This window comes from Diaporthe batatas (assembly GCF_019321695.1).
Source record: "Diaporthe batatas strain CRI 302-4 chromosome Unknown Contig00010, whole genome shotgun sequence".
NCBI classification, from domain to species: Eukaryota; Fungi; Ascomycota; class Sordariomycetes; order Diaporthales; family Diaporthaceae; genus Diaporthe; species Diaporthe batatas.
In genome coordinates this window covers 1,640,331-1,660,003 of record NW_025408557.1, presented here as the reverse complement: position 1 = coordinate 1,660,003, position 19,673 = coordinate 1,640,331, and the positions used below count along the sequence as shown (strand labels likewise).

The window sequence follows — 19,673 nt, the reverse complement described above, 5'->3', positions numbered from 1 at the left end:
CAGCCTCGGCAGGCTTTTGACGTCTGACCTATTCACTATCCACTAGTCACTGTACACAAACCCAATCTCGAGCCGCCGTATTCTCAACGCATCACATTTCGCACTTCGATACTCACGAATAACACTAAAGCCACGGGACTGACTGCAACGAGGCCAAGATGGACTTCGCGGCGTTGATGTCCCAGGAACTCGCCAAGAAGAAAGGCCCCTCCCCAACCGACACCAAAGCAGCAGCCGACACCTCCTCCAAATACACACGCAAGGCCGACGCCGAAGCCGCCAGGGAAGCAGCATACCGGGCCGAACAGAGACGACTCGCAGAAGAAAAAGAGGCCAAGGCCGCTGCGAAACGGAAACGCGAGGAGGACGCCGCAGAAGAGGCCAAGGCTAGGGAGGAGAAGCGTCGGAAGCTCGCGGAGGAGTCGAGGCGGCGCAGGGAGGAGAGAGAGGCCGAGGAGGAACGCGCGCGGCGGAAGCGCCTGGGCCTGCCGGAGCTCAAGCGCGACGGGTCAACGCCAGCCTCGGGGGCCGAAGAGGAGGACGACGCGCACGATGGGTTGTCCGCGCTGACGGACGAGGAGCTAACGGCCAAGCTGCGGTCGCTGGGCGAGCCGGCGGCACTGTTCGGCGAGGGGCGCGCCGCGAGGTTGAAGCGCTACCGCAGGCTCACCACGACCGTGACGCAGGGGCCGATCCCGACGACGCTTCAGCTGGTGGAGGAGAAGGACATGAAGGTGGCGGACGAGGTGCCCCCGGCGGAGGACAAGGAGGCGCGGCGGTGGCTGTACCGGCAGCTGGCGTCTTACTTCACCATGGTGCTGCGTGAGTGGGAGCTCGCGCTGGCGAGGGAGCGGGCCCAGGCCGGCGGTGAGCTCGAGACCAGTGCCGCGAGGCAGGCGTACAGCACCATGGTGCAGTGCAAGCAGACCATGACGCCCCTGTTCCGCAGGTTCGAGAAGGCCGACCTGGACGAGTCCGTGCTGAAGCCCGTCGTTGAGATCGTCCGGGCTGCTCAGGAGCGGCGCTACGTGGATGCCAACGATGGCTATCTGAGGCTGAGCATCGGCAAGGCGGCCTGGCCCATCGGCGTGACCATGGTGGGTATTCACGAGCGAAGCGCCCGTGAGAAGCTCCACAACGGCGAGAGGGGTCACGTCATGGGTGACGAGGTCACAAGAAAATACTTGCAGAGCATCAAACGGTGTCTCACCTTCGCGCAGGTGAGATGGCCGCCCGAGGACGTTAGACAGCTGATGGGCTAAGTGAAAGAGGGCTTCGGGCGACCAAAGATAATGCATGAGTGGTGGAACCAGCAGTGCATGGCGTAGTCATTTTTTCACGGAATTACCGTCTACCCGATGGATTGCCTCGCAAGTTGTGGATGCCTCATGCTCCAGCATGTAAAACAAGAATGGGTCTTCTCCCGGGTTCTCCCAACTCCAAACGCCTCCGCAAATTTCTTGACATTCACTCATGAATCAGGTCGCTCATCACGAATGAAGATGGCCCTTGGGGTTGTAATCCCGAATAGTCGTCAATCGAGCCGTCACTTGTGCCATCTCCAAACCTCGCGCCTGTAGCCTGGAACGACCCAAAAGCGCCTGCTCCCTGACCCTTGTGCTTTCCCTTGACCTCAAGATCTGCAGACACAATGCCAATGCGGCGGATGCGATCAAGGGCCTCCTTCTCGTAAGTCTTTGCAGCAGTTAGAGACGCCGCTTGCATCTTTGCACGGGGATTCGGAGAGGCGATGGTAACGACCTAGCTTGTTGTTAGCATTTTGACTGATACCCATATCCTGGCGTTTGCCTGGCTTACTCTGTCGATGGTGTCAATGCGAGCATCCAGAGTGCCATTTCCAATCATCTCCACCAGCTCTTGGTCGATAGATTCGCCGGCAGGGGCAAATGCGGCGTTCAGGTTGTCGATTGTGACGCAAGAGAAGGGCTGAACAAAGTTGAAGATGCACTTGCCACGGATGACAGTGTACAACTGCTTGAGGTGGGGCTGCAGGTTGATGTCGAGGAGGTAGTCTGTGCGGTAAGACTCAAGAATGGACAAGCAGGCCGAATATCTGCCATTGACGAACTGAGAGATGGCCCTACGAATGTGGGGCTCGAGCTCGAGAAATGTGCGGAAGCCTGGGGTTTCCAGCACTCCGCTGAGCTCTGGTCGGCTCATAGTAGCCAGAGCCAGCAGTCCCCCGTAGACTGCGACGTCGTTGGGGCTGGCAAACTTGTCGTAACTGTCGGGAGTGACGGCGGGGTCGACCTGGAGGAAGCTTCGTGCTGCCTCAGGATACTTGGCCTGGCCGAGGAAAGCGATTCCGTAAAGGATATTGCATATCGTTTGTTGAGTCTTGTCCGCAACACCGGCACCATCAGACTGCAGGCCGCTTATCTTGTTCACATTGGCCGTGACGGAAGGCCAGTCACGGCGGTAGACAGACAAGCGGGCGAGGTGCAATCCAACCTCGATAATGTGCTTTGCGGAGCTCACGTCGGCTCGGCATTTGGAATAGGCGTCATATGCAAGGGACAATTCACCGATTCTCTCAAAGTGCTTTCCAAGATCCTCGTTGCCCATCTGTTACATGTTGTTAGCAAGTGAACTGGGGCCTAGGCGTTCGGTTACGAGGACCAACCCTGATAGACTCCTTCACAAGATTGTTCTTGTACTTTTTAAGCTCCGCCTCGAGATGATGCGTTTCTGATCGGTTTGCCTTCTCCATCTCACTGACCCAAGCAGCGTTGTACTTAGCCTCCGGCTCGTCGCGTCCAAGGGCACGAAGTAGTTCATGGGCATCCTGGTAGAGCTGAACATCTCTTCCCCCAGAGACCACCTCGTTGATGGCAAGCTTCAGAGCATCGACGCTGAGTACTGTTGACGTTCGGGCGATATTCAGGAGTCTGTCGAGTCTGGTACGGCCTTTGGGAGCGGGTCAGTATGGAGGCAAACAACCAGCAGATGGAAGGATAGCCCCACGCACCTCTGTAGTTCTGTATGTAGGACTCCAAATCCAATTTGGGTATCTCTGCAAGAGGTCTCTTTAGCAAGCTGGTCTCCCCTGGGAAAGGAGGCCGGGAAGGCCGGGAAAGGTTCAGCATGAGGCCAGCGCATCGGCAGGCGAAGGCACACAAGTGAGCTACTCATGGGGGCAGAGGCAAGGCTGAGCTTACCCGTGACGACGATGCCACCTTGCTGAGCCCTCTGAAGGAACTCAGGCGGCAGGGCGTCGGTGGAGCTTGCCATGGCTGTTGCTATGGCCGAGGCTGTGGTGTTTCCGTATCAAGGTCGATATCGATACCGGATCCTCCGTGGTGGTGGCGGCGGCGCGTCTTGACGAGAGACGTGACAAGCTTCTGATTGCTGGATGGGCAGTGTACGACGTGCAGCTTCGCTCCAGGCAGGGGTGCAGGGGTGCATTGGCGGGGTAGCAGGTCGTCAAGCAAACCCAGGTGCCAGGGCGCCGGGTGGCGGGCTGTGGGGCATACCACCTGGGTAGGTACCTAGGTAGCTCTTCGGGCTTCACCGGCAGGGCCGAGCACAGCCTAGACAGCCGGGCCTTGGAGGGGGGAGAGCTAGTGCACGCCCAGACAGACAGCCTTCCAGATTCACCACCGAGCATGCATGTCAATATACTGCACCGACACATCATCACAACGCAGTCAATCAAGGCTCAAGCTGAAGCTGTCAGCCTTGTCGATCACAAGGCCAGCTGATGCACACCCTTGTTCCAGAAGGCCATGAAGGCAATATGAGAAAGGTCACGCGACCAGTCTCGTTTGATCTCATCAAAATCCGTGGTTGATCAACAATTCTTCCTGTGGCTGAGCCTGCCGGTCCTGATGCAACAATGAAGTACAGCAGGCTTCTGGTTCCAGTTGGGTAATTGGAATTCTCACTGTCATTGTATCTATCGACACATTAATAATACTGGCTCCAGGTCATATCTGGTACAGTAAGCAGGACTGATGCAAGGGCAGAGGGCAGAGGTCAATCAATCCTCCCTGTCCTCCCTGCCCTCACGGCACCATGCAGGGCTCGCTCGATTTGGTGGGCTAGCTAGTAGGACCACCAACCAACCGCTGCCCAGAACTTAGCCGAGATGCTGTTGAGGACCAGTGGCTGTCGTTACGTCATCATAATGGCGTCTCGCTTCAAAACTTCTCTCCAGGGCCGGGGGCAGGCTTGGCATTTCGGAGCCGATGGCCAACGTCCGAGGCGGCACCATTGCACCACCGTCTGTCGGGGGACGCAATATATGTGATGTGTTCTCCTGGTCTCGCTCTACCGCAAACAACTTCTCATATCCTGGGGCTCGGGCACATACCACAGTAACCGAGCCGATGCCACCGGCGCCCTGTTGCTGCCGCTGCCGGGACAGCGACCATGCTGGTTTGTGACGGCGCCGTCGTGGGAAGAGCCTCGACTCCCCAGGGTCGCCCTGAAACACCAGGGACAAGACGAATGTTGCAAGCACTGTCCCTCACCGCGGTCGGCATGGTCTGGGGGAACACTGCTGGGCAGGTTTGTCATCAGCTGACTCGTATGTTCCATCTCGACGTGTCTGCTGTGTCTGCTGTGCAATCATGTCGCAGAGGCTGGAGAGGCCGAGGTGATGAGAGGCAGAAGAAACCCGTCTAAGGTTCACAGATCTCCCCGCCGTCTTGGCAAACCGTGCCGACGCGCCAAGATCGGCGAGAGCCTGGCCACTTGCCAACGTCCTTCCGGACGCCCAGGCTGCAGAGTGGGTGTGTGGCCCCTTCGCGCCCACATGCGGGCTGCTCCGCCATGGTGGCTGTGCTGGTCCCCTGCCATGCGAGCCTAAAGGCTTGGGTCTCGCAGATGGGGCGATTCGCCGGGGAAAGGAGCACACACTGTTTTCTTAGGCGGCGGACTGCCTGTCCTGCCTGTCTCAAAAAGATTCTGATGCGGTGCGACCGTGACTGCTCTGCAGCCAGTGGCCGAGCGAGCCCCGAGCACCGGTCCTTCCTTGGTCAAGGTCAGGCACAGGAACCTTGGCCGCTTGGCAGCAACGTCTGGCATGTGTGAGCCGGCTCGACGCAGAGAGCTGGAGAGGCACAGGTCATAGCAGGCACAGGCGCAGGCACAGGTGCAGGCACAGGTGCAGGCACAGGGCGCCGAGGACCAAAAAGCCATCGAGGCACATGAGCGGCTCGCTTCCGGGGTGCAGTCACCCACAAGCCTTGAACGCACCACTGCCGCCGCCACCTTCGGACTCTGTCCGTTGTTGTGGTGGGCTTTCAAATCTCTCGGCGGCCACACAGTCCCGACTGACCTGCCCTTTGCGGCAGACTAATCAATTGTACCTGAACTGGCAGGCTGGGCGGTACCTGGGTGGTGTCGCAAAGAAGAGTTGCCGGCGCGAACGGACGGAGCAGGTTGATTTAAGGTTGATTTAAGCACACTGACGCTGCGGGCAGCAATTCGGGCGGGCGCGTCTGTTTGCTGTTCGATATCCCCATACACCAGCCAGCAGGCCGGCCAGGCCAGCCAGGCCAGACCAAACCCACGGGGTTCGTCCCACTCGAAGGAACCGAAACCCGGTAGACCTAGACTCACTATCTGATTGCTGCGGACCCAACGTGGTCTGGCTGGGGCAGCATGTGGGTCGCATCTGTTGTCCAGTCGCTCTGTCACTGCGTAAACTGCCAAGTACTTCGTGCTGCGTATAACGGAACCCACCGTATGTACATGGTCGGCCACATACCAAGACGGCATGGCACGACCACGCCGCCTACCAGCATCTCTCTGGCCGGCATCTGATGGCAATTGGAAAATTCTACTCTGGTCGCAAATTGCAATCCGTGGCACAGCGTGTAGGATCTGCGGCTTGCTCTTGGTCCTGCAGAGACTCAGCAATGGCAACAACCATCTCTTCCTCCGGGAGTTCCTTTTGCCGTGATATTAAATGCTTGACGTACGGAGTAAGCTAGAGTAGGAACCCCAAGGAAATTTCCGACTTGTGTGTGTGCCCAGCTAACGCCCCACAGCATCACAGGCTAATCCCACCCCCGTCTCCCCCGAAAGAGCCCCTCGTCGTCACAACGGGTAACCTTTTCCATGCCAACCCCGGACTCCGGAGTCAAGTCTTTTGCGGTCCTGCTCCTGAAGCTTGTGCTCACTACAGTCCGACCACCACACGCAAGTGACCCAGGTAGGCCGCCGCACCTCTGGCTTCTGACGCCGGTGAACTGTACTCGGCGCATTGGCCCTCGCCCCGTCCTCTGGCAACAGCTGTTCGTGCAGTCAGTCGCATATGGTCCGATATACACCTTGTTACACTAATCCTCCCGCACAGATGGCTCCCCAGACCCTGTCGCCCGAGTCCCAGAGATCTGAACTGACGGCTTGGCACCGCAGCTCGCGTCAAGACCTCAACCGTCCCTGCTGGAATTCCAGTGACACTCGAATCATATCATCCATCAAGCGCCGAGCCGGGCGAGCAGATCGGGTTTCCCGGCTTTGAGCAACTGATTCAGCACTGCCTCTCACTACGTATACACCAGCCAAGGTTGTGTGCATCCACACCACGATTCCGCGCGAACTCATATTCTTGTTAGACATTCTCACCCCTCCTCGAGGGCGTTATCCACTTGGGCTAGCCACTTCCATTCCGTTTGGGTGGTCATGGTGGTCCTTCAGCCCCCATCCTGGATGATCCCAGTCTTGACCTTTTGCTTGTCCCCTTGCCCAGGCTTGCCACAGATAGCCTCGACTCTAAAGAGATGCCGGATACCACCCACTTCCCATTCTAGTGTAGAGTAGGGACCCTGGCGAAACTCTTTCTTCTTCCCCTTCCTGTAACGGACATGACATGTACCTGTCTGGCGGGCCATACCAGTCAAGGTACAGGCGATGCTGCTACGTAATCAACCATGCTTAGAGCCGTGCGGCCTTCTACTCACAATATGTCCGTGTCAAGACTCTCTCGCGCCGCAACCCCCTCCCTCCCCTTTCGTCACCCCCTCTTCCCACCCGGGAACGTCCCCGTCGTCACCGGTAGCTCGAAGAAGTTCCATACGTTTTCCACCAGCCTCCACAGACAAGTCCATCCCTGCCGACTTACATGCCAAGCTTTGTGCTAGAGTGAGCCATCACAACCTTTTCTCCATGCTACACGCCCCCCGGCACCGAACCGGCCTACACAGCCCTCTTACCCCTTGCTCGTTCTGACTCCTTGGGTCGACAGCCAACGGAAGAGAACCCACCCATGGCTCGCTGGATTCCGCATGGTACTGTACATACATGTGTAGACTAGTTGGGATGTGAGCTTCCCTCCGCTGGGCACCGCTGATGGACAAGACTTCGAGGGACCCCCCTGCTCCACACATAGTCACCATCATAATACTTAGGTACAACATATGTCCTCCTCTGCCCCTCGATCGCTGGAAACTATACCTCGCCTAATCTTTTTCACTCTGGACTGGACTGTTCATTGATGACTCTTGTTGCTTCCTCCTGCCTCGAGACCCCAACCCCCCCCCCCAATTCAGCCCCAAGGCGATACAGTACTGTATTACCAAAGTCGCAGGACTTGCAATAATTCTCCGACTGTGCGGTACTCCTCGGCGGGTTCACCGTGTTATATCCGAGCCGTCCGCTGGGGTCGAGAAATAGCAACCGCGATGTCGCATGGTCCACATTCGACCTGAACTACAGCCATTGCGTGTTGTCATTGACGATACTTGTAGCTCATGCCCATGAGACATGAGCCGCGAAGTCCGGAGAAGTGCAGGGAGACAAAGAAAGAGGGAGTTGGCCGGCCAGGGTCCTTGAGAGTCCTTCTCGACCACGCCGGGGTCTGGTGAACTAGGAGTGTTGATGACAACAACAACAACAACAACAACAACAGCTCAACAAATTGGCATACGAATTATTCAAGCCCTCAGCAAAAGCCTTCCAAGGCCACCACAGTCCTTACAGACAAGATGACTGACCGTGAGCTCTCACCGGACTCTGGGTCCGGTGAGCCAAGCCCTGTCTCGGACCACCAGGATGACCAGCAGTCTCCCGGGGACGCCTCGGTCAAAGCAGAACAGGGTGACGAGAACTCTACAGGGTCCAATCAGACAGTGCAGATGCCTGTCCAGAAACGGCGACGTGTTACACGTGCCTGTGATGAATGTCGGCGCAAGAAGATCAAGTGCGATGGCAAGCAGCCGTGCACACACTGCTCTGTATACAGCTATGGTCAGTGGATTTCTGTTCAGATTCTCGAAACTTGCCCCTTTAACGCTTCCTTTCTATACAGAGTGTACGTATGACAAGCCTTCCAATCGAAGGCGGAACCCTGCTCCTCAGTACATCGAGGCCCTCGAGAACAAGCTGGCACGCGCGGAGGCAACCCTGCGAAAGTTCGTGCCGGACGTCGACCTGAACGACCCAAGCCTGGATCCCGCCGTCCAACAGGAGTTCCAAAACCGAGAGCGACAAAGACTGCAAGCTGCCAAGGCCCGGCAAGAGAACGCCAAGGAGGCAGAGCAACAGACAGCCCAGATCATGTCCATGATCGAGACATTGGGCCAGCTGGACCTCACCGAGGGCGGTGGATGGGACTTCCGAGGCACCTCATCCGGCGCTGTCTTCCTCAGGCGGATGAAGGACCACTTCAGGGGCTTACTAGGCAGCGACTACCAGACCACCTTCCTTCCGCGACCGGCCCAGGTTCCAGGCCTGCTGAAGCTGGACTCGCCGCAGTCGACAACCGCCTCGACTCCCAACGACTCGAAAGGCTCAAACGTCCACGACCTGCCACCGAAGGAACGCGCCCGTCAACTGAGCTATTGTGCGCTCTCATGTGCAACGGCACTGCTGCGAATTGTACACATACCATCCTTCTTTGAGAAGTTTGAGGAGTTGTACCAGAAGCCGTCAGACACTTTCGAGATAGAAGACAACCGATTTCTCGGCCTCCTCTACTCGGTCATGGCCGTGGGTTGTATGTACAATATCGCAGAGGAGGATGTTGACAACCAGGTCAACTACAGCGAGGCAACTGAGGAAGGGTAAGCAATCTCTTTGGACAGAAGGGGGAAGAAGACATCTGCTCGGAAGGCTGACACACCTGGACAGGATGGGCTATTACACGTCGGCGAGAATCCTGCTGCAAGACATTACAGAGTGTCGGGATCTGACTTCGTTACAGTCCCTACTATTCTTGATTCTGTTCCTGCAAGCAACTTCGAACCTAAGTGCCTGTTATGCGTTCCTAGGCATCGCCCTGCGCACCGCTCTCAGAATGGGTCTGCACCGGCATCTGCCCAATGCCAGCTTTACACCCCTCGTAAGCGAGTCGAGGAGACGCATCTTTTACTTTATCCGGCAGCTGGACATCTACTGTTCAGCTCTTCTAGGGTTCCCCGTCTTGCTTCACGCGGAAGACATCGACCAGCAGCTGCCCTCGGAGATCGACGATGAGTTTATTACCGCTGATAGCATCTCGACGCCGCCTCCTGAGACACCCGGGTCATTCTTCCAAGCATTCAACGCCCACTCGAGGCTCATGGAGATACTGTTGAAGGTTATCAAATACATATACCCACTCAAGGGAATCGAAGACGCCGTCATAAGCTCAGACGGCGAATCAAGCTTGACTTACATGATCGAATACCGCCGCATCAAGGAGATCGAGGGTGACCTCCAGGTGTGGCATGAACAACTCCCCGAAAGGTGGCGTCCTAGTGCTGAGGGACCTATCGAAGTGGTGAGGTAAGGCTGATTGATACCTCATTGGCTTTCAACTGTGCTGGCGGGGCTGTTCCCATACCAGTTCACTATCCCTTTGTCGTTTACACCTCTGCCACATTTTAGTAGCAGCTAGCTGATCGCCTCGTTACCAGAGTTCGAACCTTATTGCGCTTTGCGTACGCACATGTGCAAATGATGCTATACCGACCGTTCCTCCACTACATCTCCCCGAGGTTGTCGGCCGGCAAGGTCGTGGACGAAACCTACTATGCTTGTGCGGCCGCTGGGATCAGCGTCTGCCGGAACATAATCCACATCGCGATGGAGATAAAAAACCAAGCCCTTGTGGTCGGCCCGTTCTGGTCTATGCTGTATACCGAGTTCTTCGCCATCCTGACACTGGTATTCTACACCCTCGAGAACCCAGACAAGCCGGGCTCGGTAGAGATATTCGCGGAGGCCAACGCCGGCCGAGAGATGATCGCCAAAATGGCCCTTCGAAGCCTGGCAGCGGACCGAATCACGACCTCCCTGAACTCCTTGTGGGAAAATCTGCCGGAGTCAGTCAAGAAAGGGAAGCCTCGAGCCATGTCCACGAAGAAGCGGCCTGCAACTGGACCAAAACCTGGTCCTGTCCCGTTGAGTACTCACAAAGTACCTCTTCCGTCCAGTAGGGGCAGTGACACACGATCGGGAGTCCCGCTGGCTTTTCGTTCTCCTATGCAGGGTGGCAGGTCATCATCGCGAGGCTTCAGCGTGAATCCGTCCGAGCTCCATCCTCTGGACGTGCCCGGGGCCAGCGCATCTGACGCCGGTACCCCTTCATCCAGCCAAACGACCGAGGCTGCCTTCATCCCTCAGCATGGAAATGCTCCAAATCAGGCCATGACTCAGAGCCCAGACAATATCTACAAGTTTGACGCGATGATGTTCCCGTCTGGGGACCCTTTTGCCTACCCAAATCAACCGCTGGTCGACGCACAGCCCCCGCAGATGCCACCACCTCCTCAGGCCGACGCGAGCAACTTCTATATGACGCCAGGCCTCTATGGCGGAATAGAAGGGCAGCTGAGTGAGTCCATTTATAATTTGTATACAAATTTTATCCTGTTCCCTCAAAGAGGGACCCAGAAGCTGACCCATTACCCTGGTAGCTGGCCCTCTGCCCCCGTACCTCATACAACATCCGGCCGGGCAGGCTGGACTTGACTTGTCGGCACAGATGTACCAGTCTCCAAGCGCCTTGGCTGCACAACAGTACCACATGAGGCAGGGGCATCACCACCAACAGCAGCAACAGCAGCACCAGCGGCGACAGCGACAGCAGCAGCAGCAGCAGCAACAACAACAACAACAACAACAGCCTCACCCAGCTGCGGGTGGGGAGATAGACGATATGATGACAGACGCGAGTTTCAACCGGAACTGGGACATGTTCAATACGAACTTCAAGCCGATGTGAGCAGGAGAATTTTCCTCAGGGGCAATGAATGCAACTCATCGACGCCAGCCGGGACGATTTCAAAACGCGCATCACTACGAGACCAGGAATGACGAAAGCTAGGCGAGGAGGGGATACAAAAAATTGGGACGCGGCGGGGGTTTCCGGCGATACCTAGAAGCCCGGGGGCATATATACACTGGGTGACCGATGGGCGTTCTCGTGCTTTCTGGTCGGCAGTTTTTACAGAGCATCTTAGACCTACGGGATTTTGTTGCGGCGCGCTGTCGGGCCGGGATTATCAGTGCTCACGGTGGCCGCCCGAATGGGCTTGGGCGGGCATTTTGGATAGGAGGGTACGGCAACAGCGGTCTTCTCAGGCTTTTGCACGAAATGAGTTTCCCTTTCCGTTTTTCCTTTTTCTTCTTCTTCCCTTTCCCCTTCACCCTGCCATTCCTCACGTTTCCTCGGAAACACTATAGGCAGTACATTTCACACCCTTCTTCGGGGTGGAGCAGCGGGTTTGCCCTGGGGCGCAAGGCCGGGTGCAAACCCAGAGTCATGAGATATCCAGCCTCGCATACCACGGGTGACGCAAGAAAAAAAATTCCCCAAACTGTTGCGGCGGCGGCTGTGTTGCGTCACAAGGTTGACTCGTGGCTCTGGGAGTCCACGTAGATATGGTAGCAGCCCCTGAGGGGCCTCAGAGAAGGCGAGACATTCTTCTGATACTCGGCATCACGAGTCTCGCCACCAACCAACCAACCAAATACAAACAAAGCTCAAGCATTATGTAGATTCATTTCAAACACTCTTCAACAACAGCACCAGGCGCACATCGAAGACGGGCGCAACTGAAGCCGTTGGATACGGGAGGCGAACCGAGTTTCCCCGCCAGAGGGTTCCGGTCAGCCATGAATTGAAAGAAAACCGCACATCTACACAGACCACAGACCTGCTCACTTGCCCCTCTTAGTGACCTCGAAGAATTCGGTGAGGCCCTTGGCCACGACGTCGACATTCATGTTGACCAGGGGCATCTTCTCATAGCTGCCCTCCTTCATGATGGCCACCAGCGCCAGGTAGCGGTCGACCTCGCGGAGCATGACGGGCCGGAGACCCTCGTTGACGACGATGTGGCTCTCTGCGAACGAGACGGCGACCTGGTCCTCGAGCTTCTGGGACCACGGCGGGCCCTCAAGGCGGTCGCGGTGCGCCTTGGAGCGGCTCCAGCTGCCGTAGACCATTGAGACGTCGATGATGACGTCGATGTAGTCGGAGCAGATCTCGTAGCTGGCCATGTCCGCCGGCGCCGAGTCGGTCGCGATGTAGATCTTGGACATGACGTCGAACAGGTACGCCTTCTCGAAGCGGCACGTCCGGCACAGGTTGGTCAGCATCGCCTCAAGCTGGCCCAGCCTCGGGATCAGCTTCTGGATGACCTTGGAGAAGGCCTCAAAGATGGAGTGGTTGTAGATGCTGGTGAGGTGGAACGTGACCGGGGCGTTCTCGAAGCCCTCGTCCGACAGCTCATCCTGGATGCGGATGGTGATGTCGCGCTGGATGTCGAGCTTGTAGTCGTCAGACAAACCGTCGACCTTGTGGATGAATACCTCGATGTTGATTGACGGGTAGTTGCGCTGCAGGTACAGGATTGTGCCGTTCAGCCGCGAGACTGCCTCGAGGTAGTCGTCCTGGGCGTCGATGACCCAAATGAGCGCGCCGATCTCGCCAAAGACTGCGTCGATATCAAAGCTCGGGTTGTCGAGAAAGTCAATCTGCCCAGGAAAGTCCCAAACCTGAAAATCCATGAACGACCTGGATGGAAGTCATTCCTGGTGATCAGTCGATGAACCTCTGAGACGCGTAAACAGGAACACTCACGCCATGGAGTCTTTCTGGATTCTCACTGTCGATTCCAAGAATAGCGTTTCACTAGGCGGTACCTTGTGGAATACGACGCTCGAGATGGACGACTTTCCGCTCCTGTTTATTGATCATCAGTCTTCGAAGCTCTGCCTAGCACTCTCTCGCCACGGTCGCCGCAAATGGGCAAGACTGACCTCCTCTGGCCCATGAGCAGAAGCCTTGGTTTGCTCTTGCCGGCGTTTGCGGCGGCCATATCGTTCGTTGGGGAGAGAGCCCCATCTCGTTGTTGCGATCGCACTCGGTTCTGTTCGTAAACACGTTCGAGATTTAGCGCTGCTGGACTGACATATTTGACGTTTGGCCGACGGGGTGTTCCAGGGGTGGAAGAGCCACCGGACCCAAAAGAAGACATGCTGCGCTCATCGACTAGTGAATACAGTGCAAAAAGAAAACACGGGTTGGCTTGGAACCAAAGACGAAGCAAGACCTATATCTAGCAAGGAGGGGGGGTGTGTGAGCTTCGAGGGTTTCCATCCGAACGTAGAGCTTTTGACCACCCGATTGACTGGTTGTGTGCCCTGATTCATAGATCTGGCCCGACAAGCCTTGATGGGTGCGGTGACTCTTCGTAGTTCCGTCTACGTAAAGCCTGTGAGGGACCACTCGGTCGAGACGGACCGTTGCTGCAGTATCTCTCTGGCTGCTCGCAAGACGTCGCAGCAATCGTTGACATTGGTCAATCAGTCGCCCAGGACCTCGGAAAGGGACTGCCACTGTCTGCCGCCAGACGGGGGAGAAGGGAGAGGGAGAATGCTGGGGTATAATCTCGTTCCCAAATGCACAGACGGGAAGGCGCATGAGAGTTGGCGTTGATGTGCGCATGGCATCGCTCTCAAGGTCGGCAGAAGACTGCGGATGAGCGGCCGTTCCCTATCTTCTGCCCGCATCCGTTCCTCCCGTTCAGCTACCGGATTCTGTGACGGCCGAGCTAGCGAAGGAGCAGGAGGAAGGCAGAAAATACTAGTTGCCCAGGCGGTTGCACAGGTTCGTGTAGTGGCTCAGCAAGAGTCGGTGAAAGCTGAGAACACAAGCTGAGGTGACTCAATTTGAGATCCCCTGCCTGATCCAAGCTGACCCAGCAGTCCATCTGTGAGGCTGACCATCCGGCCCGGGCATATAAGAGGCCCAGCAGGCCCAAGCCCTGGGGTCACTGGGGCGACTGGGTGCGGTGAGATGCCACTTGGCAGCCCATGTGAAGCACTGGTGGTTGAGTAGATGCAAAGGGCGCTTGGGATTGGGTTTGCCAGCACAGCCGGCCTCGGTACTTGCCACCTTGTAGGGGTTGGAGGAGGAGTACGTTGAGGTGTGACGAGATCCGAGGGGGTGGTACTGGGCCGTGCAGAGGCCGAGACAAGTCCACTGCATCCAGCAGCAAGCCCAGAGTGCAGGGCCAGGTGAGAGACCACACAAATAGCCAACAGGGGGAGTAGAAACGCAAGAAACACAAGGGGGGATGAAAATTACCTCCATCGTAGGTGTAGCCGCAGGAACCAACCAGCTACCGTTGCTGCCTTCTTGACCACCCGGAACAGCAAAGGCTTGGACGAATCACGCCCAGAGGGGATGCCTGGAGAGGTGCAGGAGTTCTCAGTCCAGGACGGCACAGCTCATACCAGTATCCTTGCCCTCGAGCGGCCCAGAGGGCAAAAGGTGCCGTAAAGAGACAGCTGCGATACGACGTGAAGCTGACAGGTGACGCGAGGCGGATGGCTGACCAACTAGAACATGCGTTAAACATAGAGCACAAGGGTAAGCTAAGCCAAGTCCTTCTCCTGATAGGCAAAGCTGAGTGGTTACTGACCAGATTGGCAGATGCCTTGAGAACCGGGTGTGTTCTCTTGGGGATATGAAGCTGAGATGGGAAGAACTGCGTCGTTGGGGTGTCTGGTGTTGAGTTTGCTTCTCAGATGGCCTGAGTATCCCCGGATCCAGCACTGTGGTGTGCAATGCAGCACAATACCTAGGTAATCTTCTGGTTCTGTGCCGGGCTGTCTCACGGCTGGTGTTCAGGAGGCTCCAACTTGTGAGTAGAACCACCCAGTGCACAAAACAATGGTGTCTTCAAAGAACTTTGGATGTGGTTCTGTCCTTGGTCTTCACTTTTGAAGGTGGTAGTTGCTTTGGTTCGGATGGGCTGGGCACTAACAAGATGAGATTGGCATGTTTATGAGGCTCGGGATAGCAGACTGTTTGGGCAGAGCCCCTGGTCACAGCCCTTTGGCATGTTCCAGCTTGGGATCGATCAGGGTTAGGGTCCCAAGCTGCCAGCCACACCCAAGGCCATGAGAGCTGTTGCCAAAGTTACCCTTCACAGTACAGCTCATGAACCTTATCAAAGTTGCTTCTGTATTAGAAGAGACTTTGCGTGGTACGGAAACGGTATGACACGGAATGCCCGCGCTTATACATTCTCTACCTTGGAAGCCCTGTTCAGGTCTCCACACAACCACAACATGTATGTGTCTTCCAACTACATAAAAGACAACCTCCTGGCCTCCTAGATAGTAGCCTCGTGGGAGAGGAAAAAAGCCTACAGAATACCCAACCATATACAGGTAAGCTGCCGCGCTCTTATATAACAACATACATCTTTTAAAAGACATGGCGGTGTTACAATAATGGCGGGATATGGTTCCTCTCAGTCTTCCTCTCAGTGATCGATCACAGAGAATCAGAAACTCCTGAATTCCGTTGCCAAAATTTGCGTCAACAGGTAAGGATGGTATAGAGCCGTCACAGATAGGTCACATCGGGTCTCTAGACGATCTCGCGGTCAACACACTGCCACAACCCGTCGTTTAGGCCCCGGGGCCAAGAGCATGGAACATGGATTATATTTCAATCTTGAAGCGGATCCATGAGCCGTGCTTACCATGGAAATCAGCAGTTCTTGATGAAGCAGAAATGCTACGCGTTGAAGATACAAAATTCAGGGGCTGAGCCCCCGTCTTCAGCATGGCTGGCCCGGGAGAACGAATTAAAGATACAGCAAGCATAGAAGGGAATAGCCTATGCCCCAGGCGATTCGGGCACCTGCTTCACATTTTCCTTCTTGCCGAACAAACCCGCCACAAAACTCTTCCTGCGCCTGGCCACCTTTACTTTCTCGGGCTTGGCGTTCTCGCCAACGGGCGTGGTCTCTTCCGGGCTCGTGGGAGGGGTTAGCTCTCCAGTCACAGGCGATGCCTTCATGTTGGAGAGAGACTATCGTCTTCAGTCAGCAGCGGATATCCTCGAGTTGGTCACAGGTCTCCACCCACCTTGACACTCAGCCTCTTCCGCCTGGCGAAGCTCGCCGGTTGCTCCTCGTCGATAACGCCCATGGAGCCGTTACCGTTCGCTTCCTCGTCCAAGGATTGTGCCAGAGTCTTGCCATTTAGCGCCACATTCTCGTCCGGCATGGCCACGAAGCGTATCAGGCCTCGGGGTGGTGGCACGCCTAGTGCTTCCTCGAGATGCTCCGACAGCAAGTAGGCATTGCGCTGGTTCGTGCTGGGCTGGATGTATGGGGCCAGAGCTGAAAGAGTCAGGGTATAAGCGGGTTCGAACGTCCCCGCGAAGAGGATGCAGGCAGAATGCTGGAGTCGGACGGCGATGGAGGAGAGTGGCCTGTGGTAACGCTCGGCGATCTTGGCGCTCAGCTCGGTTATGAAGATGAACTCATCGCCGACCTTGTCATTAATGAGTGAGCTCGTGTTGATCCTCTGACATTGGGTGGCGGACTCACGATGACATTGGTGTTCAACTCGGCCAGGACCACTGAATCACTTCGAATCCTCTCACGGAGTGTGTCCGCAACGCACCTGCCTGAGAATGCTTCCTCATAGTAATGGGTCTTCCGTTTTGAGAGCTCTGCCCTGCCCATTGTCATGGCTGCTGATTTCGAAGTGTCCCCTGGCGGCCTTCGAGTAATAGGCTGCATGAGCTCGTCCATCTCGGTTAGTTGAGGCAGAGTCCATGGGTGTCTATTCGCAACGGCTTGCCGATCTGGGAAGGGCATCTTGGCTGGATCTGCAGGCTATGTGACGGAGATCTTCAGTGGCTCCAGGAAGTGGCCAGGCTGTGATCAGCTTTGCAAGGACGGCCTGCTGGGTTCGGCTGGCAGTTGACTGTCCTCGAGGTGAAAGTTCTGGGCTCACTTCTCATCCGAGTCCAGGCTTGTGAACCTCTTCTACTTGAGAGTCGTCAATGGACTCGAAATGAGCGGTAGTACCGTGTCAAGTGCGTAGGTTTCCCAAGAATCCGTCGCTGTGACTTGATGCACGTTCAACCAGCCCCGGGTCCTGTTTCAAGCAGGCTGCTTGTTGCGTTATTGGATGCAGCGCGGGTATGTTGGATTCGCTCGCTCTCATCTCGGTTGGTGCTGGGGCATCGCCGTGTTCTCGATGATAACGGTGGCATGAATGAAATGCCTAGATACTAAACGACGGGTAGCAACATAGCGAGCCCAACTTCTGCGTGTGGAGCTGGCGTGGTGTCACAGTGACTGGCTGTCCCCAGTCAGCCCAGGCCAAGTGCGACCGGTCTTCTCCTTCATTTCGATATATGCAAACAGATGACGGAAGGAACAATCTGGATGCTGCTTTCCATGCCTGAGCGTTAGGGAACAGGCATCTATTTGGGTCTGGGGGCTCCGCATACCCGAGGACATGGGCTCCAACGACAATCGCGAATGATCAAATATGCAACGGAAAGGAAATATGTGTCTCGGGTTCTTGTGCTACGTGCACGGATGGTAGCAGCAATCTCATTTCAACCTGTGGCCACGGCCGTTTCCCACCTGGTTGATCTGCACGGGGAGATGGTTTTTTTTTTCTTGGAATGAATCGTTGTACTTGCCCGCACCAAATCTGGAACAAGAGTTGGCATTGACTCGACGTAGAAATATACATACCGGACGCCAACTATGGATAGAAAAGAAAGCCAAAGAGTCCAAAGTCCAGCCCTGCTGCCCAGTACCGGGCATCTCTGATAGCAAACCCCAACGCAGATTGGCAACTGACTTGTCTTTTCAAATGATGCAGTTCTCTTGTTACAGAATACAGTATGACGGTGAAATGCACCGACTACGGCTAGCTCATGCAACGGGGCTTCCCTTCCTGGCATGAGCGTATGCAGTGACATGCTTCTCAACCTTCAGCTGCCAGCCCGCAGCACACAGGGCCAGGGCCTCGAGGGGCACGAGGATGACAGCCAGGTATACAGCGGCCCAAGACTGGCCGCAGAGCGTCCCAAAGTAAGGCGCCTGCCCCATGTGGACAGACCTCCAACGGCAAGTCCAACTGAGCAGGGAGTCGGTCGTCTCCGAGGCATTGATGGCGTAGAAGACGATGACAGCCACTAGTGCTGCCACGAAGCCGACGACGGGGGCGGCAAACATGACGGGGGTGTGGACGGGGGTGTTGTTGCGGAGCTGTAGGGCAAGCGTCAACGAGCTGACCAAGCCAGGGATTGCAGGGCGGAAGAGATGGGGGGGGCGACTCGACTTACATGAGGAACCTTGCTGCACAGCAGGGCTGCGATGTTTGCCAGGGCGACCAGGGAGCTGCCAGCGACGAGAGCAACGGTTGGCTGCAAGTCGAAAACTTCGGGCCAGACGGAGAGCAAGGGGCTCCCGTGGAACCTGGTCGTGTTGTAGACCCTGATGGCGTCGGCAGAAAGGCCCAGGATGGTGATGCCGCAGAGGAGGGCGAGGGCGGTGATGGATACCCGGGCAGCATCGATCAGCTTGAAAGTCTTGGTCTGCCTCTCGAGGTAGTGGTCGTTCTGAGAGTCGACCTCGAAGGTAGATGAGGAGGCCTCATTCTTGACAGACTCGCTCGCCATGGTGGTGGTGACAAAAAGAAGCGAACCAGGGTATCAATATCAAATAAAGAGTCTGAAGCGAAGGCAAGAAGAGAGCACTTGAGCAGCAAGGGACTATGAAGAACAGGTCGATCAACAACAACAAACAACAAGAATAATAGGAACAACAACCTAGAACAACTAATGGGAGAGAGAGACGAGAGCGGAGGAGAAACGAAACAAGAGAGGACTATGTGGACTAATAAACCATGGCGACCCAGGCTTGCCAGGCATGACTTGAGGTTGATATTTTGGTATGTCTTGCAGGATGCAGGGGAAAGAAGCAGTGGGTTCAATGTGGTTTCCCCCGTAGCCGCCGCCAGCAAACCAGGCGCCAAACAGCCTGGTCGGTCATGTACCATGGTCTAAAAACAGCCGGAGAGTAGGTAGGGTTCTGCTCTATGTGTCTATCTAGAGATGCGAACGCGTGCGGGAGAAGCAGTGTGACTTTCCAAATTTACCTACCCAGACACTGCCAGACAGCCAGACCAGAGACACACCATCGAGGTCAGCGCGTATGCAGTGAGAATTGGGTTTGCGGCCTTGAGCAAGACGGGATTGGTCCCGCAGGCGGCACGTCAAAGTGGGTGTCACCAAGCGAGGGCGTAACGGCAGCACAGGATTGGTCTGGCAGTCTGGATGAGGCCGAATGCATGGGCAGAACTATGTAGTAGTACTACTAGACTGCAGGTGGCCCGCCAGATCTCCCGCCACCTACGGGGGTCAACCTTGCAGAGGGTCTCAC

At 56.2% G+C, this 19,673-nt stretch overlaps 6 protein-coding genes across 6 annotated transcripts; 2 read left to right on the top strand and 4 right to left on the bottom strand.

Moving 5' to 3' along the window:
* Positions 1–158: 158 nt before the first annotated feature.
* KVR01_008388 (mRNA splicing protein PRP18) lies at positions 159–1,262 on the top strand (the record flags this gene model as incomplete). The annotated part of the gene is made up of 1 exon (XM_044794291.1): positions 159–1,262. One exon carries the CDS (start codon positions 159–161, stop codon positions 1,260–1,262), a length of 1,104 nt encoding a protein of 367 aa, XP_044642155.1.
* A 205-nt stretch (positions 1,263–1,467) lies between these two features.
* Positions 1,468–3,252, bottom strand: KVR01_008376 (uncharacterized protein; the record flags this gene model as incomplete). The annotated part of the gene is made up of 5 exons (XM_044792665.1): positions 1,468–1,761; positions 1,819–2,586; positions 2,645–2,928; positions 2,990–3,034; positions 3,180–3,252. 5 exons carry the CDS (start codon positions 3,250–3,252, stop codon positions 1,468–1,470), a joined length of 1,464 nt encoding a protein of 487 aa, XP_044642143.1.
* A 2,446-nt stretch (positions 3,253–5,698) lies between these two features.
* On the top strand, positions 5,699–11,176 carry KVR01_008746 (uncharacterized protein; the record flags this gene model as incomplete). The annotated part of the gene is made up of 7 exons (XM_044781732.1): positions 5,699–5,961; positions 6,018–7,113; positions 7,217–8,217; positions 8,279–9,032; positions 9,100–9,735; positions 9,867–10,786; positions 10,869–11,176. The coding sequence occupies exons 3-7, from the start codon at positions 7,956–7,958 to the stop codon at positions 11,174–11,176; spliced, it is 2,880 nt and encodes a 959-aa protein (XP_044642513.1). The 5' UTR covers positions 5,699–5,961; positions 6,018–7,113; positions 7,217–7,955.
* Positions 11,177–12,114: 938 nt separating this feature from the next.
* On the bottom strand, positions 12,115–14,570 carry KVR01_008676 (uncharacterized protein; the record flags this gene model as incomplete). Its single annotated transcript, XM_044793947.1, has 4 exons — positions 14,549–14,570; positions 13,219–13,517; positions 13,040–13,141; positions 12,115–12,973 (listed from the first exon to the last, which is right to left on the bottom strand). Exons 2-4 carry the CDS (start codon positions 13,434–13,436, stop codon positions 12,115–12,117), a joined length of 1,179 nt encoding a protein of 392 aa, XP_044642443.1. The 5' UTR covers positions 13,437–13,517; positions 14,549–14,570.
* A 1,523-nt stretch (positions 14,571–16,093) lies between these two features.
* KVR01_008876 (uncharacterized protein) lies at positions 16,094–17,084 on the bottom strand (the record flags this gene model as incomplete). Its single annotated transcript, XM_044794079.1, has 3 exons — positions 16,094–16,288; positions 16,345–16,755; positions 16,812–17,084. 3 exons carry the CDS (start codon positions 17,082–17,084, stop codon positions 16,094–16,096), a joined length of 879 nt encoding a protein of 292 aa, XP_044642643.1.
* A 694-nt stretch (positions 17,085–17,778) lies between these two features.
* Positions 17,779–19,389, bottom strand: KVR01_008871 (uncharacterized protein). Its single transcript, XM_044782720.1, has 2 exons — positions 18,575–19,389; positions 17,779–18,497 (listed from the first exon to the last, which is right to left on the bottom strand). Exons 1-2 carry the CDS (start codon positions 18,908–18,910, stop codon positions 18,162–18,164), a joined length of 672 nt encoding a protein of 223 aa, XP_044642638.1. The 5' UTR covers positions 18,911–19,389; the 3' UTR covers positions 17,779–18,161.
* Between the last annotated feature and the right edge of the window lie 284 nt (positions 19,390–19,673).